Source organism: Chiloscyllium punctatum, chromosome 3 (genome assembly GCF_047496795.1).
Source record: "Chiloscyllium punctatum isolate Juve2018m chromosome 3, sChiPun1.3, whole genome shotgun sequence".
Classification (NCBI taxonomy): Eukaryota; Metazoa; Chordata; class Chondrichthyes; order Orectolobiformes; family Hemiscylliidae; genus Chiloscyllium; species Chiloscyllium punctatum.
In genome coordinates, this window is record NC_092741.1 from 59,178,040 (window position 1) to 59,204,189 (window position 26,150).

The window sequence follows — 26,150 nt, forward strand, 5'->3', positions numbered from 1 at the left end:
GAGCCAAGAAGAAAGAGTTATCTAAAACAAACTGGGAAAATAAACTAAAGGGAGCATTAGTGGATGAACAGTTAGCTTAATATCAATCGCTGGGAAAATGCTACAGATCAGTGCTAAGGAAGAAATATCAGGATATTTAGAAATGGAATACATTGTTGAAGAAGCAGCTCATAATCACCTTCTCAAGGACAATTAGGGATGGGCAATAAATGATGGCCCAGTCAGCAATGCATTCATCCCATGAATGAATTTTAAAAAAAGCTGAACACAATCGAACAGAGTTAATATGGTTTTGGAAAAGGAAAATCACATCTGACAAATTTATTAAGATTTGATAAAGTAGAACTGGTAGATGAAGTGTATTTGGATTTTCAGAAGGTGTTCGATGAAGTGTCACATATAAGTTTACACACAGGGATATGAACTCACAGTATTAGGGGTTAGGCATTAGCATGGACTGAGGATTGTTTAACACATGGATGACAAATAGTTCTGACTACTGTGTCTTTTTCATGTTGTAAACTTGTAAATAGTAGAGGGCCACAAAAATTTGTCCTAAGACCTAAATTATTTAACATCTACCTGATGACTTGGAGGTGGCAGAGCGTAATGATTCTAAATTTGCAGATGATATAAAAATAGGTGTGAAGACGTTCTGATAATGACGTAAGGAAGCTGCAAGAGGATATGGATAGGTTGAGCGATGGGCAAAAAAACCCCCCGAGTTGATGGAGTTTAATGCAGTAAAATTATGGGGTTATGCACTTTGGTAGGAAGAATTAAATAGGAGACTGCTGTTTAAATGGAAAAAGAATCCAAAAAATTACACAGCACGGGGGGATCTAGGTGTCCTTTTGCATAAAACACAAAATGTAAGTCTGCAGGTGCTGCAAGAAATTATTGCTTGGGTGTTTGAAGCTCAGAAACAGAGACGTTTTGTGACAACTGTACAGAGTAATGGTGAGGCTACACCTGGAAAACTGAGTACAGTTTGGTCCCTGTATTTAAAAAAGGATATAATGACATTGGAAGCAATTCAAAAGAGATTCACTTGGTTGATTACTGGTTTGGGGTTGGCTTATCATGAACAGCTAAACAGACATTTGTTGGGGATGGGGATGGGGATGGTGGAGTTGGTGGTGGCTGCAGTATATATCATGGTCTGAAGTTGTTGAATTAATGTTGAGTCAACAAGGTTGTAAAGGATCTAAATGAAAAATAGCAGGCTGGTCCTCGAGTTTGTACTCGGCTTCATTGGAACACTGACTTGGACAGAAATGTGAGAATGAGAACAAAGTGGTATAGTGACATGGTCTGCACCGAATGTAAGGGCTATATTCGCGGACTGAGCGATGTGTTCTGCAATGTTTTCACCAACCTACATTTATAAAGAGACTGAAAAGAGTACAAGTAAATCACAGCTTCATCTGAAAGAATGTTTGGATCCTTGCACATTGAGGAGGGAGAATATAATGGGCAAGTGTTATACCTCTTATAATTTCATGGGAAGGTGCTCTGGGAGGGGGATGAGGATCTGGGGCAAAAGAATACAGGGAGAACTAACCATTTGGATACAGAACTGGCTCAAAAATAGAAGACAGAGGGTTGTAGTGGAGGGTTGTTTTTCAGACTGGAGGCCTGTGACCAGTGGAGTGCCACAAGGATCGGTGCTGGGTCCTCTACATTTTACCATTCCTTCACTATCACTGGGTCAAAATCCTCAAACAGGACTGCAGTGGTTCAAGAAAGCAGCACGAACCATCTCCTCAAGAGAAACTAGGGATAGGCAATAAATGCTGGTCATGTCCTTGAAAAAAATAAGCGTTTTTTTCAGCTATTAGGTTAGATTCACTACAGTATGGAAACACACCCTTCAGCCCAACAAGTCCACACCAACCCTCCGAAGAGTAACCCACCCATATCCATTCCCCATATTTATTCCTGACCAATGCACCTAACACTATGGGCAATTCACCTGACCTCACAATTTTGGTCTGTGGGAGGAAACCTGACAACCCAAAGGAACCCCACGCAGACACAGGGAGGGTTGAGATAGCTGTAGGAGTCAGTGGATTTGAAATGAATACTAATTAGTGGCAAACAGCCCTTCTTTAACAAAATACTAACTGTAAATAATGCAACTGGGCATAATTATTTCTGCTTTAAAACAAGCCCCATTCAAGTAATTTTAAATAAATAACAATTTTCAAATACAGTCAATAAGGGCAACACGGTGGCTCAGTGGTTAGCACTGCTGCCTCATAGCGTCAGGGACTCAGGTTCAATTCCCATCTTGGGTGACTGTCTGTGTGGAGTTTGCACATTCTCCCTGTGTCTGCGTGGGGTTCCTTTGGGTTCTCAGGTTTCCTCCCACAGACCAAAATTGTGAGGTCAGGTGAATTGCCCATAGTGTTAGGTGCATTAGTCAGGAATAAATATGGGGAATAGATATGGGTGGGTTACTCTTCGGAGGGTTGGTGTGGACTTGTTGGGCTGAAGGGTATGTTTCCATACTGTAGTAAATCTAACCTAATAGCTGAAAAAAAAACACTTATTTTTTTCAAGGACGTGACCAGCATTTATTGCCTATCCCTAGTTTTCTTGAGGAGATGGTTCGTGCTGCTTTCTTGAACCACTGCAGTCCTGTTTGAGGATCTTGACCCAGTGATAGTGAAGGAATGGTAATATAGCTCCAAGACAAGTTGGTGTGGCTCGGAGGGGTATAATGGTAGTATTCCCATGCATGGGCTGTAGATGTCCTTCCAGGTGGTGGAGGTTACAGGTTTGGAAGGACCCTCAGTGAGTTGCTGCAGTGCATTTTATAGGTAGTATACACTGCTGCCACTGTGATGTAAAGAGTAAATGTTTGAGGTGGTGGATGGGGTGCCAATCAAGCTGATTGCTTTGTTCTGAATGATGTCTGAACTTGCTGAAATTGTTGGTGCTGGCCATGTCCGGGCAACTGGAATGTATTCCATCTCATTTTGTGCCTTATGGGCAGGCATTAAGGAATCAAGAGGTGAGTTACTTGCCACAGAATCCCGAGCATCTGACTAGGTCTTAGATCCACAGTATTTTTATGGCTGGTCCAGCTAGTTTCTTGTCAATGGAAACCTCTAAGTGACCACTCTTGACCTTATGATGGGGGACAGGTTATTCAGGGAGCAGCAGAAGATAGGCCTAGGACACTATCCTGAGGAATTCCTGCAGGGGCGATGTCCTGGAGCTGAGATGACTGACCTCCAACAACTATCTTCCTTAGTACCAAGTTTGACTCTAAATGGCTTTCCCCTGATTCTAGATTTGCTAGGGCATCCTTCATATCAGACTCAGCCAAGTGTTGTCAAGTGCAGACACTCTCAGCTCATCCCTGGAGCTCAGCTGTTTAGATTAAAGTTGTCATGAGACCAGACGCTGACTGCTTCAATCGGAACCCAAGCTGAGAATCATTGAATAAGTATCATTGAGTAAGCACTGTTTGATGGCACTGCTGATGACACATCCCATCACTTCATTGATGGTCAAGAGTAGGTTGATTATTTGATTAGGTGGATTTGTGGAAACAACATACCTAGAAACTATTTCACATTGCTGGATAGATGTCAGTTACTGTAGCTGAAATGGATTGGCAAGGGATATGGTTGGCTCTGGAGCACAAGTCTTCAATTTATTGCTGGAATGTTTTCAGGGCTCATTGTCTTTGCAGCATCCACAGCCTCCAGCTATTTTTCAATAGCAGATAGACTAAATCAAATTGGTTAAAGAGTAGCATCTGGGATGCCTGGGACTTCTAGAGGATGTAAAAATGGATTATTGATTTAGTAGTTCTGGCTGAAGCTGGTGGTAAATGTTTCTTATGCGCTGGACTGCCCCATCATTGAGGATGGGGATATTTGTGGAGCCTCCACTTCCATTTAGAATTTTAACCATTAAACATCATTCATGACTGGATGTGGCAGGACAGCAGAACTGAGATCTGATCTGTTGATTGTGGGATCACTTACTTGTCCGTCTACCTCTATCTTTTGAATGCTGCTTCTGCTGTTTGGCATGTGAGTAGTCCTGGGTTGCAGCTTCAGCAGGTTAACACCTGATTATTAGGTAAGCCTGATGCTGTTTCATGCATGTCCTTATGCATTGTTCACCGAACAATGAATTCTATGGGAATTTCTTTAGTGCAGTGTCTTATGCACTGGGTGGCCTGAGTTCCTGAATGAACTTGAGGGTCCATGCTTGGAAAGAGTATGGCAGCATAGTGGTGAACATCATGGCAGCAATAATTATTTTGGATAAAGGGATAGTGTTGACAAAGGATTGGTGGTACTGGCAATCAAAAGGTGATTGGTTAATGGTGTATTTGCTGCCTGTCCTACTCTGCATTCTCATGGGTTCCCACGATGCCTCCAATGTATCTTGGGAATTGGTTATTCTGGTTAAGGAAGATAACACCCCGCTATTTTAATGGAGTTCACTACCACCCATTCCCCTGAACTTTCATTGGAGGAATGTGTTCATCGATTTACAGAGAGCTATTTATAGTTGACATAACCATTCTGACGCATTTAGAATAAAGTTAAACTAAACACAATATTAAAAAATCTTTACTAAATTATTAATTGCTCTATGGATAGGGTATTCATGTCTAGATACTGACCAAATAAATGTCGGTTCTGGTAACCAAAGTATATCATTATGTTCAATTAAATGCCTTAATCTCAAATATAGCTCAGTGATTATAATATTACAAGATATTCTGATAGATCCTTACCTATTTTGGTTGCACTGTATATATTTTCAATAGGGAAAACACCACCTAAGCTATACAATAGGACTTTGGCAAGTGCTGGCACAAGTTGCGTTGTAGTTACCAAAACATTAACACAGTTACTCCTGCAACACACAAAGAGACAAAAACAAAATGAGTAATCTTCCTTGTCACATGAAAGAGTATTAATTGTTGACAATATTAACTGTCAGTTTGTCTCACTTGGCAGAGTTGCTTTTAGGTTCAGGTCTCAGTTGAGCACACAATACGTTGTTACACTTCAATGCAGTAGTAACAAAATGCTGTATTGCTGAGGCAATCATTATTTGAATGAAACTTTAGACTTAGACTCAGAATTACATCATCGTTACAGGGTAGGAGGCAGCCACTCGGCCCATTTGTATCTGCAATCTGCCTTTGGTTGTTTGAGTTGATGTAAAATATCGACAGTACTTTTTGAGGTAACATGGCAGATTTCTCAGCTTCTAAATCTGCTATTATTTTAATTTATTATTTGTAGGACCATGGTATTTTTTAAAGTTATTCTTGTGATGCAGGTTACACAGAAAAGGTGCATTCTGGCCTAAACTTAGTTAACTTCAAGCCTTTTCTATTGACCTGTAAATACCAATTTGTTTAGAGAAAAGAGCTCATGCAAGTTGCAGTTTTTGCACCACCTGATTCATACTTCTGTCAAGTACCTGCTCTCTGTCAGTGGGCTTCAAGTGTTTCAAATCTGATTGGCTCAAGACAGAGCTGCATACATTATGGATGGAAAATCAGTAATATAATTTCCAAGATGTAAAAGAAAATAGTTTGATCTTTCACTAATTGGAAATCCATAGTGAGAAACAGAATTATTTCAGTTTCATGTGATCAATTTGCATTAAAACTTCACCACTTAGTATGTGAACTTCAGTCAGGACTGGACGTTAAGTTGTGTTGGCTCAACAGAATGGAATTAAAGATGTTACAAACATAACAATATCATACCAAAATCATAACAGAGCTGGTTTGCCAAATGGAAGCATTCATTACTCTGCATCAGGAGGACATGGCTTTGAGCTTATAATATGAAGTGACACTCCAGTGAAATACTGGAGGAGTGCTGCATTATTAGAGGTGCTGTCTTTTGTATGTGATGTTGAATAGATATTCTGTCTGATTTCTCTGCAATGGTTCATGAAGGCAGCTCAGCATTACCATCTCCAGTGCAGTAGCAATGGACAATAATCACTTGCCTATCCAGCGGCACCCACATCCCATTAAAAAAATTATAAATTGTTTAAGGTCCTACGGTATTCTCTCAGAAGAATAGAGTGTGCTCCTGATACCTGAGACCCATTGCTTCCTCAGCCAACCACACCCTCAAGAAACAAATGAACAGGCCATTCATTTTGCAGAATAGCTAGTGTGTTTTGTTGCATATCTACAATGAACGGCAGCAGTGTGTAACATCTCACCGATGTAGCAACTCACCAAGGATCCTTTGATAGCACCTTCCAAACCCACCACTCAAGAATGTAGTCAGCAGATGTATGGCAATCCCATCAGCTGCAAGATTCCCTTCCAAGTCACATAACATCCTAATTTAGAACAACACTGTCCCTAACGACACTAAGTTAAAAATCACACAACACCAGGTTGTAGTCCAACGGGTTTAATTGGAAGTACACTAGCTTTCGGAGCGACGCTCCTTCATCAGGTGGTAGTGGGACGACGCTTCAGGTGGTAGCGACGCTCAGAAAACTAGTGTGCTTCCAATTAAACCCGTTGGACTATAACCTGGTGTTGTGTGATTTTTAACTTTGTACACCCCAGTCCAACACCGGCATCTCCAAATCCTAACGACACTGGGCTTTTATTTTCCTGAAGTGGTAAAACTTTGGTTAGACCGCACTTGGAATACTGTGTCCAGTTCTGGTCGCCCTATTATAGGAAAGATGTGGATGCTTTGGAGAGGGTTCAGAGGAGGTTTACCAGGATGCTGCCTGGACTGGAGGGCTTATCTTATGAAGAGAGGTAGACTGAGCTCAGACTTTTTTCATTGGAGAAAAGGAGGAGGAGAGGGGACCTAATTGAAGTATACAAGATAATGAGAGGCATAGATAGAGTCGATAGCCAGAGACTATTTCCCAGGGCAGAAATGACTGACACGAGGGGTCATAGTTTTAAGCTGGTTGGAGGCAAGTATAGATGGGATGTCAGAGGTAGGTTCTTTACACAGAGAGTTGTGAGAGCATGGAATGTGTTGACAGCAGCAATTGTGGAAGCAAGGTCATTGGGGACATTTAAGAGACTACTGGACATGCATATGGTCACAGAAATTTGAGGGTGCATACATGAGGATCAATGGTCGGCACAACATCGTGGGCTGAAGGGCCTGTTCTTTGCTGTACTGTTCTATGTTCTATGTTCTACCACTAGCTTCTCAAAGACAATTATATCCAAGAAATAACGATGAAAATCTACCCAGGGATGATCAGGAGGATTGCATCCCATAACAGAGGCTATCTGTTTGGCTGACTATTAATTTAACTGAAAGGAAACGTGGACCATCTTTGTTACATACATGTTATTTTCTAGGATTCTTTTTCCTCCGTTAGTATGGATGTGTGATCTTTCATGTTTGACCTTAGTTGATTATGGCTAGCAATCTTCCTTGCCTGATCTGCTTGCATTATAGTTATGTAACTATTGCCTCCAATATCCTATTATATGGGAATTTTTAAAATTAAAATCATAAAATATTAAATATATGTATATATAAATATAAAATAAAGTAAAAATAAAAAAAGTTAAAAATATATAAAATATGTTTTTATATTAAGCCTACTTTTAAATTTATATTCATTAATGGGAATGACAGCATCACTGGCTAGGCCAGCATTTATTGCCCAGCCCTAATGGCCAGAGGGCAGTTAAGAGTTAACCACATTGCTGTGGGTCTGGAGTCAAATGTAGACTAGGTAAGGATGGCAGATTCCTGAACATGAGTGAACCAGGTCGGTTTTCCCAACAATTGACAATGGCTTCATGATCATCACTCGACTCTTAATTCCAGATTTTTAATTGAATTTAAATTCCACCATCTGCCATTGGTGGGATTTGAACCCAGGACCCCAGAACATGACCTGGGTCTCTGGACTAACAGTCTAACAATAATAACACTAGTACATTGCTTCTCTCATTAGTCTCCCTCTTGATCTTCATCCAGGCAATTAATGACCTCAATGCAATTCACATGTAATTTATTGGAACATGTTGAAAAGGTGAGAATGCTGTTACTCATTTTCATGGGTAAAACGATGATTGACAGTGTAAATCATCATTTTGCCCTGAACACGAAGCAATGATGTGACTGTGTCCTTGAAGCTTCAGGCATGAGTGACAGTTACACTTTAATAAACCTTTGTGTCAGAGCGTCCTGATTTAAACAGTATTGCTGATGAGTTATTTAACAGTAAATCTTACCTGGAGCTGATGATTGACAATGACTTAAGTGCATTTGACAGCCACGAGTCTGTCAGAGCCTCAACCTCAGCCCTTAACTGAAGCCAAGCATCTCTTTTTGCTGGACCAAGAAGCCCTAAAATTAAATGCAAGAAAATACACTTAGAAATACAGTGAGATCTCTTCCAGAAGGAAAAGTCGAGGACAGCAAAAAGTTTGATCTGGTTGTATTTGGGTGACAGATGTCACAGGCTAGTTACAGACAGTATATGTGAGAATTACACAACACAGATAAAGTTAAAAATCACACAACACCCAGGTTATAGTCCAACAGGTTTAATTGGAAGCACACTAGCTTTCGGAGAGACGCTCCTTCATCAGGTGATAGTGGAGGGCTTGATCGTAACACAGAATTTACAGCAAAAATTTACACTAGCCCTCCACTACCACCTGATGAAGGAGCGTCGCTTCGTAAGCTAGTGTGCTTCCAATTAAACCTGTTGGACTATAACCTGGTGTTGTGTGATTTTTAACTTTGTACACCCCAGTCCAACACCGGCATCTCCAAATCATGACAACACAGATAAGTGTGGGACACTTCAACAGCAGAGACATAGGGGCAGTTACAAGCCACGACATATTTGTTTAATACTCTGAGAGTCTTTATTTTCCAAGTCAGCACCAGCAATGAGATCTAGGAGAACATATGTGAAAATCATCCATATGGTAACAATGATTTTCTCTCCTTTCATTTTCTAATGAACTTGGAAGCTTGATACCTGGGTTAATTTGACCAGTTTAAGGGACCTAAAGTTCAGCTAAAACTTTTTTAGAATACTCTATTCTATAATGTAGTGGAAATTTAAAGTCATTTTTCAAAAACAATGATCATTTTCTGCTTTTGTTTATAATTCCGATGAGTTACTGATGCTACATTGTGTGAATGGTGAATGATCACATTAAGAGGGTGATAATATAATTGGGGGTACTGGGGTAGAGTTAGCTCACCTCTGTAAAATCTCTGCCTCAAGCCAACTATACCTTTGGAACATTCAATTCCTCAATGTCCATAACAATTGTGGAGTATGCCAGAAACCTGGATAAATATTTTGTGCAGTTGGTTCCATATTTGATGTGAATTATATCATAGCAATGCAGTGCAGCATGAATGGTGAAAATGATATGAAAGGGGAGCATTTGTTGCTTTTATTGTTTCCCCTTGTCATCGTTAGCACCAAAATACCCTTCCTCTCTCTTTCAGTGGGAAAGTACATAATCGGTGGCCTACAGAATTCGAAATATAGAATCTGCAACTCCCAACCTGAATGAGTGATATTCCTGCCATACAAGGAAATGATCTAAGTTGAGTACAAAAGTGTCCTCATTATCCCCTCTCTCAACATAAGTCCTACAACTTGCTTCAACTCTTTTTCTGACGAGTGCTGTGTAAGTAAGTGAAAAACTGAAAATAAAGTTGCCTACAGTTTGAGCCACGTAGCAAGAGGTTGCGCTCATCATTTACCAATCACAGGAACAAAAATAACCCATTCAGCCCTGCCATTCAATATGATCATGGCTGATTGAATACTTCAACGATTTTTTATCCCCTCCATCCCATAACCCTGTATGTTATTGGTAATCAGAAATATTTTAATCGCTGTATTAAACATACTCAAAAACTGAGCTTCCACAGCCCTCGGTGGTAGAGAATTCCAAACGTTCACAACCCTCTGAGTATAACACATTCTCCTCATCTCAGATGCAATGGCATTCCCCTTATTTTTAAATTATGGCACCATTTTGACACTTTTCAACCAGGACCACATCTTATTTGTATCTACTCTGCCTATCTCTTTCAGTATTTTGTAAGTCATTATTATTATTATTAACATCATCAATCTATTGTTAATTTAAAAAAATGAAAAATGCTGCTTTCAACCAATTAACACAGCTTATTTGTGGTCAAATGTTCATCAGTGCAAGACACATGATTAAGAGAAAAGATGAACCATTATGCAAAAAGAGCTGGCTACCTTTTAAAATGCTTTGCCCCATCAGCTTCAACAAAGTGTCCTTACGGTTTCAGCTACGTTTTAACACTACAACTCTTTGCTAAACTTCGTCCCTAATTTTGACAAATCCCATAAATTATCCCTATTCCTTTAAATTTCACTTAGATAGACAAATGTTCTTCCTGCAGTTTGTTCTAAACAGAAAGATCTTCATTAACAGAGCATAGATTTGAATTTTGCAAAAGTTTGTTAGAGTATAGTGGAATTTTGACTGTAGAATGTTTTGAGTGACAAGGGTTTGGGACAGGTTGACAAGTTGGCCACGAGTGAGAGTTTCCTTTTAATGGCACCAAACTGGATGACTGAATGTTGTTCATTCAGAAAGTAGCAGATCATTCAATTGCTGTTCAAGGAGCCGTGAGCAACCCAAATTGATCATAGAAAAGAAAATCTGACTCACCTCCTATATTGTTTTTGTAAGTGTTATATAATTCTTTTACACGCCTATAACGGAAGGCTAGTTTTCTCATCCAATCAACACCTCCCCGCACACCAGTTGCTAAGCAGAGGTTTGCGCTGGTGGCAGCTGCGTGAAAACCATCTGTTGCAAAGCTGTAGGTACTGCAAATAGAGCAACCAACATACGTTTATCATTTTAACATCCTTTCTCTTGCCTTATTAATTTGTTGTAGGATAAAATTGTTACCTTAAATCCTGTCCATTGTCATCAGAGGAGACATCATCTATATGTACTTGATCACATTCCTGTTAAAAGACAATGAAATTACCAAAATGCCAAATGACTTCTCCATTATTGAAAAATTAAATTACAATTTTAAGTGCAGTTAATGTTGAGTTAATCTCAATCTCTTTGTTTTCAAAGAGACTGTGGAACAATCATTTACAGCATGTTACAATGTGTAAAATGCTTGGTCAAGAATGATTAAATGATGAACTTTTGTAATGGGATATATTTAGTAAATACAAGTAAGATGTTCCTCACTCTCCATGGGAATAGTATCAGCTGATTCAAGGAAGGCGAATGTTGTTACTCTGTTCAAGAAAGTGAATGGGGAAATCCCTGGGAATTACAGACCAGTCAGTCTTACGTCTGTGGTAAGCAAGGTATTGGAAAAAGTGCTGAGAGATAGGATTTATGACTATATAGAAAAACAATGTTTGATTAAAGACCAGAGTCGAGAGTGTGGTGCTGGAAAGACACAGCAGGTCAGGCAGAATCCAAGAAGCAGGAGAATTGATATTTCAGGTATAAGCCCTTCATCAGGAATGAGGCATGGGAGTAGGTGGGGGGGAGTTGAAGTGTTCCCCTCCCACTCTGCCAGGGACATGCAAGTGCTGGGCCTCCTCCATTGCCAAACCCTTACCACCCAGCACCTACAGGAAGAATGCATCATCTTCCATCTGCAACCAGATGGAATTAATGTGGATTTCACCAGTTTCCTCACTTCCCCTCCCCCCACCTTATCCCAGTCCCAAGCCTCCAACTTGGCACCGCGCTCTTGACCTGTCCATCATCTTTCCTATCTATCCGCTACACCCTCCTCCCATCACCTTCGCCCCCACATTCATCTACCTATCGGATTCCCAGCTACCTTGCCCCCAACCCCACTCCCACCCCCACTCCCAGTTATCTATCAGCCCGAAATGTCGATTTTCCAGCTCCTCAGATGCTGCCTGACCTGCTGTGTTTTTCCAGCACCACACTCTCAACTTTGATTAAAGAGGGTCAGCATAGCTTTGTGAGGGGGAGGTCATGGTTCACAAGCCTTATTGAGGATGTGACAAGACAAGTTGATGAAGGTCAAGCAGTGGATGTTGTGTACATGGATTTCAGTAAGGCATTTGATAAGGTTCCCCATGGTAGGCTCATTCAGAAAATTGGGAGGTATGGGATACAGGGAAATTTGGCTGTCTGGATATAGATTTGGCTAGCCAAAAGAAGACAGGGAGTGATAGTGGATGCAAAGTATTCCGCCTGGAGGTCGGTGATCAGTGGTATCCTGCAGGGATCTATTCTTGGGCCTCTGCCCTTGTAGTTTATATAAGTGACCTGGATGAAGAAGTGAAAGGGTGGATTAGTAAATTTGCCGATGACACAAAGGTCGGTGGTATTGTAGACAGTGTTAAGGGCTGTTGCAGGCTACAACATGACAGTGACAGGATGGAGAACTTGCTGAGGAGTGGCAGATGGAGTTCAACCTGGATAAATGTGAAGAGATTCATTTTGGAAGGTCGAATTTGAATGCTGAATACAAGGTTAAGGACAGGATTTGTGACAATGTGGAGGAACAGCGACATCTTGGGGATCATGTACATAGATCCCTCAAAGTTGCCACCCAAGTTGATAGGGTTGTTAAGAAGGCATATGGTGTTTTGGCTTTCATTAACAGAGGGATTGAGTTTCAGAGTCGCAAGGTTTTGCTGCAGCTCTATAAAACCCTGGTTAGACCACACTTGGAATATTGTGTCCAGCTCTGGTTGCCTCATTACAGGAAGGATGCTTTAGGGAGGGAGCAGAGGAGATTTACCAGGATGTTGCCTGGATTGGAGGGCTTGCCTTATGAAGAGAGTTTGAGTGAGCTCAGGCTTTTCACACTGGAGAGAAGGAAGAGAGGTGACTTGATAGAGATGTACAAGGTAATGAGAGGCAGAGATATAGTAGATAGTCAGAGACTTTTCCCCAGGGTAGAAATGGCTGTCACAAGGGTTCATAATTTTAAGGAGATTGGAGGAAGGTTTAGGGGAGATGTCAGAGTTCAGTTCTTTACACAAAGTGTAAAGTGGTGAGTGCGTGGGATGCACTGCCAGTGGTGCTAGTAGAGTCAGAGACATTAGGGACATTTAAGCGACTGTTGGACAAGCACATGGATGGCAGTAAATTGAGGGGCATGTAGGTTAGGTTCATCTTGGATTAAGATAAATGATTGGCGTAACATCGTAGGCCAAAGGGCCTGTATTGTGCTGTACTGTTCCATGTTCTATGTTCTGAATTCATGAGTGCTGCTTGCAGTAAAGGTATCACACAAACATTGTGCTGCTTGCCCATTTAAATGATTGTACTATGCTAAACATGCCATTGAGTGACTGTCTGTAAGAGCAGGAAGTGCAAACTATGAGAGTTAAAGCAAGCTTGCACTATTCAAACCCAACGCACAGCTCTTAAAGGGGAGGTGCATTAGGCTGGCCAGGTGCTCTGTGCTCCTCAAAAAGTGATTTTGACATGGCACAGCCAACAATTAAAGCCAAGAATGTCTATCAATTACAATTATATCCAACATTTGCAAACTCACTTCAACCACTTAGCACTGCTGCAAGTCTCATCCTAACATCTCACAGCTCGTACATGCTGTCATTTATTCAAGTATGACAGCCACATCACCTGAATATACTGAAATACTTAAGACCCTTTTGCACACCTTGGTGGCACATAGCTGGAGGCAGGAACATTCATTTGGTTGGGTACAGTTCTTCAACCAAACTTATGCATTGATGGAAGCAGCAGTGGTGTTATCATCGGAGTGGCTACGTCTGAGCTCATTGCAATTGATGGCTCCCTTGTATATAAATCCCTTTTCAAATTCTACCTCCTTCACCACATTCTCATCCCAGACCCTCTTCTGATTGTCAAGTTGCAGATGTTGTAGACATTGTTGAATCTGATGTTGAAATTGCTCTAGCAGTTCAGTAAGCTTATTTCCTTAATGATAATTTAGTTTCAATGATCTCTATTGTTGATAACAGATAAAATACTGGTTAATTAAAGTGATTCATTTGTCAATTTCCCTATTTCAAATGAGAGCAAATATGACTACGAAATACAAAATTGTGAAATGAAGCAATATTTGTTAGGACATTTGGATTTTCATTGTTTGTGTCATGTAGCAATATTCAAATCAGTAGGTGGCAGCATTGATTCACTTAACACAATCACCGGTTGCTTCGCATTCATTTTTAAGCATATGGTCAAAATGAAGTTATAATTATTTAATTCCTAACTTTACTAAAAAACAATTTTATAATGTACTTGATGTGTGTGGTACTACACTTTTATAAAATTTTCATTAAAGCAGTTGATAGCATAGTTAATTGCACAACATGTAGCCAGCAGAACAGAATTGCTAAGAACTATATTGTACTCTCCAATGCTCTGAAAGCATGGATTCTGGCTCATAGGCTGAATCTGACAGAAGCAACATCCAGTCTACTTTCATCAGCCTGCATTCACATAACCTTCTATAATGCAGTGAAATGTCTCAAAATATCTTGAATTTCTTTTTGCACAGCTTACAATTGATTCCTTTTCTTTGCCCTCCATGTTAAAAAAAAGAAAATGTAAACTAGCTGCATTACTTTATACAACGGGAGATGATTTATGTGGTCATGTGGATGTAATAGTCATCCTGCCAGGTCAAGATGAATTTTCATTGTTCATTTGCATTGCTGTTGTTACTTAATGGGACCTTAAATACTGGAGTACCATGAATAACCCCTTGAGAGGGAGGACAAAGAAACTAAAAATATTAATGATGGTGGACAGTTATGAGAAGCTTGCAAAAGTTGAGTGCTAACATCACTACCATGACTAATAAAACAGCATTGGTTTGGAACAGTGTACGGCTGTTCTCCAAACAAAAAGGTCCATCAACAAATCATTTTAATTTCTCAATCAAACTAAACGCCTGCTGCTGTATGACCTCAAACCTTAAGAGCTGTATATCTTTCATATGGACCTAATAATTTACTGCATATGAAAATGACCTCAGCACAGCTGAATCAATGAATGTTCTCCACATATAAATGAGTAGAGATTAGAGTAACATTCCTGTATCGAGTAGCCAAATACGATGAGGTTAAGCAAATATAGTCCTCAGTGTCAAATAACTGAATATATAAGATATATGAATAATGACTTATTTAATTTTTTTGTTCAAAATTATAGTCAATGAAGAAATCATTAAAAACACATGAAGGAGAAAGGGTAAACTGTTCCAAATGCTGAACCCCATAAGCAAAATTAACGTAAATCATGTGATCAAATGTCACTAATGTGACACAACAAAAGTAACGTTTCATTGTAACACTCACCAATACTGCTAACGTTATTTCCAGCTCCCTCATTAACACAGAAACCACATAAAACCTGACTATTGACGCTTTTTGTATCTTTCCCAACTGAAAATTTTATGGCGCAGGGATCTACTGTATTAAGTTGGAACACTATATAACACATGTGTAAGAGTTGACAGAGGGGGAGGAATAGATTGATGGAGAGAGTTGGATTTCAGGTCAGGTTGGGTATACAGAGACCCTGCTAATCCTGAGTTGAGGGAATTCTGTAAGTGCATCATGGTAGCTCTTAGAAACAGCCTACAAGTCATATTGTTTTTGTAAGAGACTACTTCAATAAAAGTGGAGTGCAGCTTCATTTGACAATTTGTAATAACAGTGACCATTTAACAATATCATAATTTGTTTCACTGTCTGGACTTTGGGAGTATGCACCACAGGAGATTTCTTTAACACAGTCAAGGTCTGTGAGGAAGCCAAAAGTCTGTGCCTAAAGTAGGCTGGGCAAGGCTCCCAACTGAAGCAGCCTTCAATTAAAAGACCAACAATGTAGGTCAAACCAGAACCTACAGAAACCTAAAACAACCAGAGGTTACTGTCAGTATCTTAACAGCAATGAAAGACAAACGGTTATGTTAATTGAACGTTAAAAAAAAAGAATTCCTTGTTATGAAATACAAAACCGAATTTGAAAAAAAAATTCCAAACTGTCATACCTTCATAAAATCCTTTTCTACTGGAAAATATGTGACACAGATATGAAAATGGAAACATTGACTATTTCCACACTTCCAATGCCCCATATAGGCACATGTCAGGGAATCAATGGTACAATGTTCCTGCTCTAACTCTAGTGTACATTTAAAAACAAAATGCAGAGGACATGTGTAGGTTTGTGGATTGGATAAAGAAATTGGTACATATAATCCATTTTGAGAAAAGGGAACAAACAATGGCAGCTGATACCCATGGAACAGTAGAACAGAACGTGGTGGAACACTGGATTGGATATGGTGGAACTAAGAGAATCATGAGTGTTAAATTTCTGTGAGGTTTCTTTCTGTTGCATCAATAGAAGAGCCAAGCATTGGGGAGTGTAAATAACATGGTGGCTTTAAGTGGCTCTTCCACTGAAATGAGAGCAGATGAGTGGGAGATTCCCATGGAAATTCAAACATCAGGGTACAAATATACAAACAAATATGGAAATAATGGAGGCACTCAGGAAGGTCTGGCAACATCTGCGAAGTGAGAAACAGAGTCTTTAGTCACGTCAACTGGACTCGAAACATTAACACAGTTTCTCTCTCTACAGATGCTGCCAGACCTGTGGAATTTCTCCAGCTTTCTTTCTGTTTGTTTCAGACTTCCAGAATCCACAATATTTCGCTTTTATACAAACATACAAATCCTTGGGATTTGATGAAGCCATGGAAATATCTGGGCGCAAATTACAAGATCACAATACGGGATGACAAACTTATATTAAGCAATTGTGAGATCTTAGTTCGATTAAATGCAAGTTTGATGCTTGACTATAGAAATTGTATGGAAGCCACAGGCAGCATCTACAGACTAGATCTGTCAAGTTACGAGAAGAGGCTTGACATTTTATGAGGATTTCCACTGGAGCAAAGGATGTGAAAAGGAAACCGAATAGAGGTTTTAAAAGTTATGTACAGCCTTGAAAAACTATTTCCTCTGGTCAGGAAGATGTAATAATCAATTTAAAATGACATTATGTGACTAAGGAGGGGAGGTTCAAAGATGTTTTTTACAAAGGCAATTGTCATGCATTATCTGGAATTTCCACATAGAGGTCATTAAAATAGACACTGATGTGTCATTTAAGAAAAAAAATATCTTAAGCAGAGTGAATTACAATGGTGTGGGGATCTCTCAGAATTGTGGGATTTGTTTGAATTGGTCAAGTAAAGAGCTGGAATAGGCACAAGGGCCTTAAAAGTATGGTTGTATGCTTTTCTTTTAGTGCACTCTCTGGTGGATGACAGTACTGGTACTTTTATTATTATTGCATCAGACTTTTACTCTGCCTGATAAATCACTTTCAGTACAGCATCTAAACTTCTATCAATTTTTAAGTTAGAAAGGATTTTAATAGGAAGTTCACAGTAAATTTCATTTGAAGATAAATCTGCTGGTTAGATAATTTTCTTTTGCCAAATCATGAATAAAGTCATGTGTCAACTCACCACAAAATACTGAGGTTGCATTATAATTCTCATTACTTTTGTTAAGACATTGAACATAACTACAAACTCATAAGTAAACAACCCCGATATTTAACCCTAACTGTAATGTGATAACTAAAGACACAATAAAATCTGTACCTCTATTCTGTTCTTGAATAAACCTTTTGTATCAAAATCTGCAACACTTGTTCTGAACAAAACTCATGTGCACAAAGATACTTGATAACATTATTTATAGCTACTTGATTAACAACAAAAAAAACACATACATTAGCAGCCTCCACCCCAAAAGTGGTTTGCAAGCTTTTCAGTATCAAGGCACACTTCGCTGAGACAAACAATTTGACGACACGCCCACTGTTTTCATATCACGTGCATGATATCGGAAGTCTATGCATGAGTAGCTCTGAAGACTTGTTCAATCTATACGGGTGTCAGGCATCAGCAGATATTCCTTTCAATAATAGACACTGAGATTCTGGAAGAGAACTCTCATTTCATCTCTGAAATCAGCTTTTTTCCCCCTCTCATCAGTTCCCTCACACCTGCCACAGATGTGGTCTTGAATGTATATTGTTTAGGATACAGTCAGCACTGGTGCTACTGAGCTATTCTCACCCAGAGAACATTCTTTGCACTTGACACCCCAGTAACATGTCGGCATACTGAATCAGCAGCTAAGGGTGTCAGAGGACACATGTGGACTGGGTGGATGGCTGTTGCTGGTAATTAGCAGGAAGTTTCTCTGCCCATGTTTGCTTAACCTGATACCATGAGAGTACAATGCTGAGTACTCCTATGATAATTCCTTCCCAACTGCATAAAACTATGCTGCCATCTCAGGTGGTTCTGTCCTACTAGTGACAAAATTAAGTTGGAGAAATTTTCTGCTGATTAAGGACTGAATGTCAGACAAGCAATTTGAAGATTTTGTAAAAGTAGCAGGCTTGGGAGAGTTGGTGAGGCAGAGCTGGGTATTGTTGGCAAACTGACTGTGTCTTTTCACATGATGTTGTCAAAAGGCAGCACATAAATAAGATGTACGAAGATCCATGGCTGGGTGCTTTGAGGACACCAAAAGAATTGCTGTGGAATTGGGAAAAGAAATGACGTTATGGCTATTGTTGGGTAGATATGAATGGAAGGAGGTGAGTGGAATCTCATCCAGTTTGATAACTGTGGACGGGTATAAGACCAACTGAGTCAAAAGCTGCAAATGGATCAAAAAGGAGTGAGACCACTTACCATTGCCACAATTACATAACAAAGTCACCGATGGTGAAATCCTAAGAGTCCTTTTCATCACTGTGGCAGACAGAAAGGATTCAATCCAGCAATGATGGGCACAAATTTGAGAGATGGTAACAGCATATTCAAGGACTTTCTGAAGAAAGGTGGGTTAGAGATGAAACCATTGTTTATAAGGACAAAGAAAGTAAAGTTTTTTTCCATTTTTGATGAAAAGAATGATGCTGGCAAATTTGGAGGAGAGGGAAACACTACCTGGGAAAAGCCGATTCACCTCATCAACTATCACAGCCATTCCATCTGGCAGGAGCCCATGGTCATTATTGAGCTGAACATAAAAATATTAACAAATTTATATCCACACGGGGAAGTGATCGGATGCATTTTGAAATGTACTGTTTCTTCTGGAAATGATTACCTTCACTCTTCTGGGCCTTTGGCATCTTTAGTGGGGCTGGAACACACAGCCACGTTTGATGGAATTCTCAAGGGTAAACTGGCAAGAACCCACAAACTCCCCAGTTCAATACGCCCTGAAGAAGCACCTGCTCAGTCCCCTTCCTCCCTGGAGTGAGAGGTAGAGACCTGGTGAGTTGGAAACCTGCAGCTTCTCAACAACAGCTCTCTCTGTGATCCTGCTGCTGGAATTTACATCAAATTTCCAGAACACATCTGTATTTGAAATCTCGTTGTTGGGAACTGTGGGTAAAACCTTCTTCCATCCAAACTTTTCAGCCGGAATTCTGCATCGTCATACACCAAAGCTTAATACTACAACATGCAATGACAATTGCAGAACCTACATTAAAATTAGCCCTGACAGCAATTAGTTATAAGTAGTTTTCCCTTTCTCATGTTTAAGATGGATTTAAAAAGTGCTGGCATAGATTGTTGCTCAGGCTAAACTTTGTCCATCATTGGAAGTGAGGAGGAGGTAACCTTCTGTTGAGCAGAAAATGGTTTGCAGATTTCTCGGATTAAAAGGAGATTTGAAAATTTAGAGCTTTCTTCGCTAGAGCTGAGAATGTTAAAGATTGACTTAATGAAAGTATTTATAGCTACTGAAAGGGTATAATATTTAAAGTAGTTACAATGAATCCACAGGCTGGTGAGATGATAGGAGTAGGATTTTGCATTTAGGATAGACAAATATAGAAAGGACCTAAAACAATTCTTTAAACAAAAAGTGGTGAGGAATATAGAAGTCTTCACCACAAACTGCTACTGAATCAAGTCCATAAATGTTAGTCAGGTAGTTGCTTGAAAAAGAATAAGCTTAAGGCAAAAAGAATTGATTAGGCCAGACCATACATGCAAAGAGAAGGAGTGGCAGAAACCTATTAATATGTATTTTGTTTTACATTTCTTTGATATGTACTACAGTGTGAACGTGGTACCTTCTTGTGAAGTAAAGGATGAACTATATTTTCACCCTAACAATATCAGCATGTATATATAGAACTCTTTAACATTGATATCAGATGACATGGACTGGGACCCAAATCTGTAGGGATCCAGAGATATCTTTTCTTATCATCTTTTGTAGATAGTATTGTTAATAAGGGTTGATGTTCATTGATATAGATGTGAACTACCCACCATCAGGAAACCAGAACTGATCATACTACATGGTAGGAAGTGGTGGTCAGACCCACAGAACCAGCAGCAAGTGGAAATGGAGTGCCTGAAGTGCAGTAGAGTACAGCAGTTGAATGATGAGGCCAGCTCAGCCATCCAAACACAGAAGAGGAGAAAAAGTCTAAAGAGAAGCAATAGGTAAAGGACATCAAGTCTAACCCAGTTACTGGAATGCAAAGAAGGAAAGCTACAAAAAAGAGGAATCCTGTGCAACAGTGTGAAAGGGTTGGAAAACAAAAAAAGGCCAGCTGCTGTATCTCACCTAGCAGAATCATTTGACTGAAGAAAAATTCTTGCCTGTGCAAGACTCTCTGGATCATAGGTGGAGGGACCCAACCAGACCATGAAATGGATCAATTGGCAGTGACATCTGAGAAGGTACTGCACTGTGTCAGGCCTTGATCAAAAGCCAGACAAAATATCAGGTCAGTGTACGGGTGATATGGGATTAGCAGCCGTGTCCAGGCTATTTTCATCAGACAGGGCATACAAAAAGAAATCCACCAATATGACAATATGACTCCTATTTTAGTTTAAGCCATGTCCCCATCAAGACTGAACAAAGTATAACTGACACAATTAGGAGCCAGGGAAACTACAAAGTCTGTACCTCACTGATAATTGCCATAACTGTGCAGATGCTGATTGAAGCTCTATGGTATTAAAAGCCTCAAGATTACTTTACATGAGCAAATACCATGCAGTTTGCCAGACAGGCTGAATGCCACATGCAAAATGGACTTGCTATCCATGGGGACAACTGATCGGGTAGAATTTGTTAATCAGATAGTGACTAACACGTCAGTAAGAAATCACATTCAGTGGAAAACGAGAACCATTCCTTTCACTGCCTCTTGTTTGCTTTGTGGCAGTAAAGTTCCACATCACTCCATTCTACAATTGTTCAAGAAGTAGATGATACCAAGGATCAATATTTATTCTTCTTGGGAAAGTGGTAGAACCACAATTCCTGGTAAGTAGGTAACATTATTAATGGCAAGAAAACTAATCTTAATCTGGACAGCGCACAGATAACAGTCCAGTAAATTGCAAAAAGGACATTAGAAAGCTACAAAAGAGACATAGATCAGTTAAATGAGTTGTAAACAATCTGACCAATTGTGTATAATGTGGGAAAAGGTGAAATTGACAATTTTGGCGAGAAGAATAAAAATAATCATAGAATTGCAAAGCTCCGAGACACAGAGGGATCTGAATTGCAAGAGGTTGATAAGCATCTACATTAAGTAATTCAAAAGGTAATAAAATGTTATAATTTATTGCAAGGGGAACAGAATATAAAAGCAAGGAGGTTATACGTCAGACACACAGGGCATTGGTGTACTGCTCTCAACATTAAAGGTAAATGTGTTGGAATCAATTGGGGAGGAAATACAGAACTTGTACCTGGAATTGGTGGGATGTCTTATGATGAAAGTTTGGACAGGCAAGGCTTGTATGTGCTGGAGTTTAGGATAGTAAGGCAAATTGATTGAAAAATAAGATCCTGAGCGGTCTTGATAGGGTAGATGTGGAAAGGTTGTTTTATCTTGTGGGAGAATCTAGAACTGGTATGATTTGGTATGCTTTCCTTTATTGGTCACAGCATTAAGTATAGTAGTTGGGAGGTCATGTTGCTGCTGTACAGGACATTGGTTAGGTCACTTTTGAAATATTGTGTACAATTCTGGTCTCCCTGCTCTCGGAAGGATGTTGTGAAACTTGAAAGGTTCAGAAAAAATTTACAAGGATGTTGCCAGGGTTGCAGGGTTTGGGAGAGGCTGTTTTCTCTGGAGCATTGAAGACTGAGGAATGACCTTATAGAGGTTTATAAAATCATGAGGGGCATGAAAGGATTAAAAGACATGGACTTTCCCCCAGGGTGGGAGAGTCCAGAACCAGAGGGCATAGGTTTAGGGTGAGAGGGGCAAGATTTAAAAGAGATCTATGGGCAACATTTTCACATAGAGGGTGGTGCGTATATGGAATGAGCTGCCAGAGGAAGTGGTGTAGGCTGGTACAATTACAATATTTAAACGGCATCTGGATGGATACATGAATAGGAAGGGCTAAGAGGGATATGGGCCAAATGCTGGCAAATTAGACTGGATTAATTTAGGATATCTGGTCGGCATGGACGAGTTGAACCAAAGGGTTTGTTTCCGTGCATTATAGCTCTATGACTTGATAACTGGGCTCACTGTTTAAAAAAAGAACTGTCCATTTAGGACAGAGATGAGGAGAACTTTTTTCTCACAAAGGGTTGTGGGGTCTTTCACATGCCTCCTCAAAAGGTGGTGGAAACAGAGTCTACGAAAAGTTTTATAGCAGAGGCATACTTGGTAAGTAAGGGAGTTATTGGGAGAAGCATTTATGCGGAAATTTCAGCTCAACCTTGATCTTATTGAATGGCACTGCAGGCTTTTTTTGTTCCTAATTAATGTATTCACATGTTGGACACAGGGGGGGGCAGGTATATCCATTCTTTCAGTTTCAATACCATGGTTAAGCCTTATTTTCTCCAACTGTCTTTCATCAAACTTTAAGGTGCAGGAGGTATCCCAAAAAGAGGATGAGGCAGATATGGCTACCATTCATTACACCATTCCAAATCAGCATTGTACTTTATTAAACAGAGATGCCCATGTAATTCGGAATCTTCTTTATTCATCAGCTGCATCAGAAATTGAAGTTGACTCTGGAATAACTCCACAGAAGCTGGCATCCCGTCACCAAGTTAAGCTTTATTTACACAAGGAGAGTCCTTGACACTGATCCAGCTCCCTCAGAGCCAGCTCTTCGAGTGAACAGGATGATCTGACAGTCCTGTTCTTATCTGTCAGCCAGGGCTCCCTGACTGGACCGGATTAACTGCCCCAGAGAACTCATATTCTATGAGGTCCACTTGCCGGACTTTGTTACAGTCACTACAGATTCACTCCCTGTAACCGAGTCTTCAATGTCCCGAGGATCACTGGAGGATATTTCTGCAGAAGACTACAGATATTTCAGTTCTCTTTGATGAAAGGTTAGAAGGAACAGGAATAGGATGTACCAAGGATGATGATGGTCTGCCACAGGATAATGTTCTAGACTTTAATTTGCTCTTTCAGAAATGAGGAGAAGAGAATGATATTATCACAATGGCAGATGATCCATTGGATGAAGAGGCTCCTTGATCTTGCCATACTGTAACGATAGTGGAAAATCTCACCTACTACTTTTGAGAAGCCTCACCTTTTCGTTGATCAAAGTAAGGAAATGGTGAATTTACATACTTAGTCCACTCAGCTGGGAAGACATGCAACAACCATAGCTAGCAGCCAGCAAAAAGCTATCCAGGACAAAAGGAGATCATTAATTTCAAATTGGATCAGGCCAATAATGAACATTTGGAGGTTTTAATCTGCAGAAATGTCAGCTGATGTTTGCAACTGAATGGCATTGTCAAGAAGACGGGTAAAGACACGGGGTTTCTTTCAGTAACTAAGCAGAGGTTCATCCAACAGAGCTTCTAGAACTGATGAGTATCTTTGGAAAACTTAACACTGAGCAATAAATGAAATTTGGCATATTAAAACGAGGCATGAGCGTGGATAATCTAACTGCCTAAAGAGAATGCTAAACAGTCAGCTATTTGCAATCATGCAGCACAATTGAGCCCGTTAGCAACTCTACGAAGTACATACATGAACTATTCTTCCTATCACTAATGAGATTATTGTCAAAAGCATGTCCAATGCTGAGGTTGACTATTTGAGCAAGTTGTCACACCACAATACTGTGCAGGGACATGCTACAGATTGTGGTCCTGAAGTTATTATGCCATTAATGATCATGTAATCCTTCTTGCTGAAGAGCCAGAAATCTTTGTTTCTGCAAACAGTTGCCACATATTGAAGGAAGTATAGAACTGATACTACTCCTTACAGAAAGGGAAATTTCTACCATGGGATCGTAGGGAAGTTCTTATTTTTCATTTTCAGAATGCTTGTCATTCTTCTTTTCATTTCTCAGATTCATCCTTGGATGAGAATGCAATGTAGAAGGGTGCAAGAGGGTGAATATCACTTCATTGTTTCCATTTCAAGGAATTGTGATCATTTAGTTATGGAGCATTCACTGTTGAATGAGCTTTTCCTTGACTGGTTTTCACTACTGTTACATTCAGCTCATCGCAGGTCTCACAGCCCAGGAACCTGATGTTGTGAGAAGGTGTGATGCCACTCCACCAATGTGATTGCGTTCCAAGGAAATGATAAGGATCACACATATCTTGTACATTCTCCATTGGAGCCTAGAACAATGATGTAGATTGATAGTACAGGCACAAGAGGTTATTGGGGATGGGGGGAAACTGGGGGTGAAAGGTGGATGGAACAGTACATAACTCATGAGGTTAACAATGTCTGAGAACAACAAATTTTTGGAAGTAATGTAGGAAAGAACTTAAGAAATAGGAACAAAAATAGGCCACTCAACCCTTCATGGTTGCCCCACTTTTCAATCAGATCTTGGCTCATCTCCTCTCTAATGCCAACTCATCATAGCCTTCAACCAGCATCCTCCTTGTTTCTTTTCTTCTGCACAGACCTCTGAGGACTGTGCATGCCAGCAACTTGCAGTCAATGCTGAGATTCATGTTGATACTCGGATCAACATGCATCCTGGAGCAGCCGTGTGTGTGAGCTATCACACAGCAAAGGTACAATGCTGTCTTCAAATCCTTAATGTGTCAGAATGCTGTCCACAATCTCTATGAATACTTTCAGTGATCTAACCTCCACAAGTCTCTAGGGCAGAGAATTCCAGACATTCAATGCCCCCGGGAGAAGAAACTCCTTTGCATTTCAGTTTTAAATGAGGTCCATTTATTCTGTAACTGTATTCCCTAATTTGAGTTTCTCCCACTAGTGGGAAACATTTCAACATCTACCTTGTCAAGTCCCCTTGGAATCTTGCTTGTAAAAGGTTAACGATACTTACATTCTTAATATTAGCTTGATGACATGAATTGGGACATAATACTAGATTGTTCCAGAGATGTCCTTTTTTTAACCATCTTTTGTAGATAGTTATAGTTAATAAAAATTGTTGATGTTTCCTGACATGGGTGCATATTACTAAGTAGCAACAACTCAGATCTAATCTTATGACACTACCCAGGCTCAAACCCTTGAACTCCCTCCCTAACAGCACTATGGGTGTACCTACGCCAAGTGGATTGCAGTGGTGCATGAAGGCAGCTCACAACCAACTTCTCAAGGGTAACTAAGGAACAGCAATAAACGTTGGCCCAACTGGCAGAGCCCAGATCTCAATAATTGAATTAAAAAATGTAATTTTAAATACTGTTGGAAAATACTAGGTATAAGTAAGTAATCAGGTCTAAATTGTGAGAAAAGAAAGTCTTAGCCTACAAACAAATCCGATTGGTAAATAATTTGCCTGGCTTTGAATACTTTATGAATATTTTGTTAAATTTAAATGTCATATCTTTTCACTGTGCATATGATTGTGTTTTGACAAATGATATTGGACATTATGAGTTAATGATTTTATCAAGTACAATTTTAAGCTGTTGACTGGTCTAAAATTGATATCATGGATCAGTCCCTCATGATTAAAACTGTAAAGTTCTAACTCCACTGAAGATACTTTATTTTATCGTAAAGAGTCCTTCCTTCACAAAGCATTCCTAAGAAGATTTTCCTAAACCATAAACAATTCAAA

General features: G+C 39.8%; 1 protein-coding gene across 25 annotated transcripts in view; it reads right to left on the bottom strand.

Moving 5' to 3' along the window:
• Window positions 1-26,150, bottom strand: part of eya4 (EYA transcriptional coactivator and phosphatase 4) — a 621,540-nt gene that overhangs the window by 23,531 nt on the left and 571,859 nt on the right. For all 25 annotated transcript variants that reach the window (XM_072553780.1, XM_072553791.1, XM_072553781.1 and 22 more), the window contains 4 exons: window positions 10,937-10,995; window positions 10,691-10,851; window positions 8,240-8,354; window positions 4,769-4,890 (listed from right to left, as the gene is read on the bottom strand). In XM_072553780.1, coding sequence (XP_072409881.1) covers window positions 4,769-4,890; window positions 8,240-8,354; window positions 10,691-10,851; window positions 10,937-10,995 — 457 coding nt within the window. The remainder of the gene's footprint in view (window positions 1-4,768; window positions 4,891-8,239; window positions 8,355-10,690; window positions 10,852-10,936; window positions 10,996-26,150) is intronic.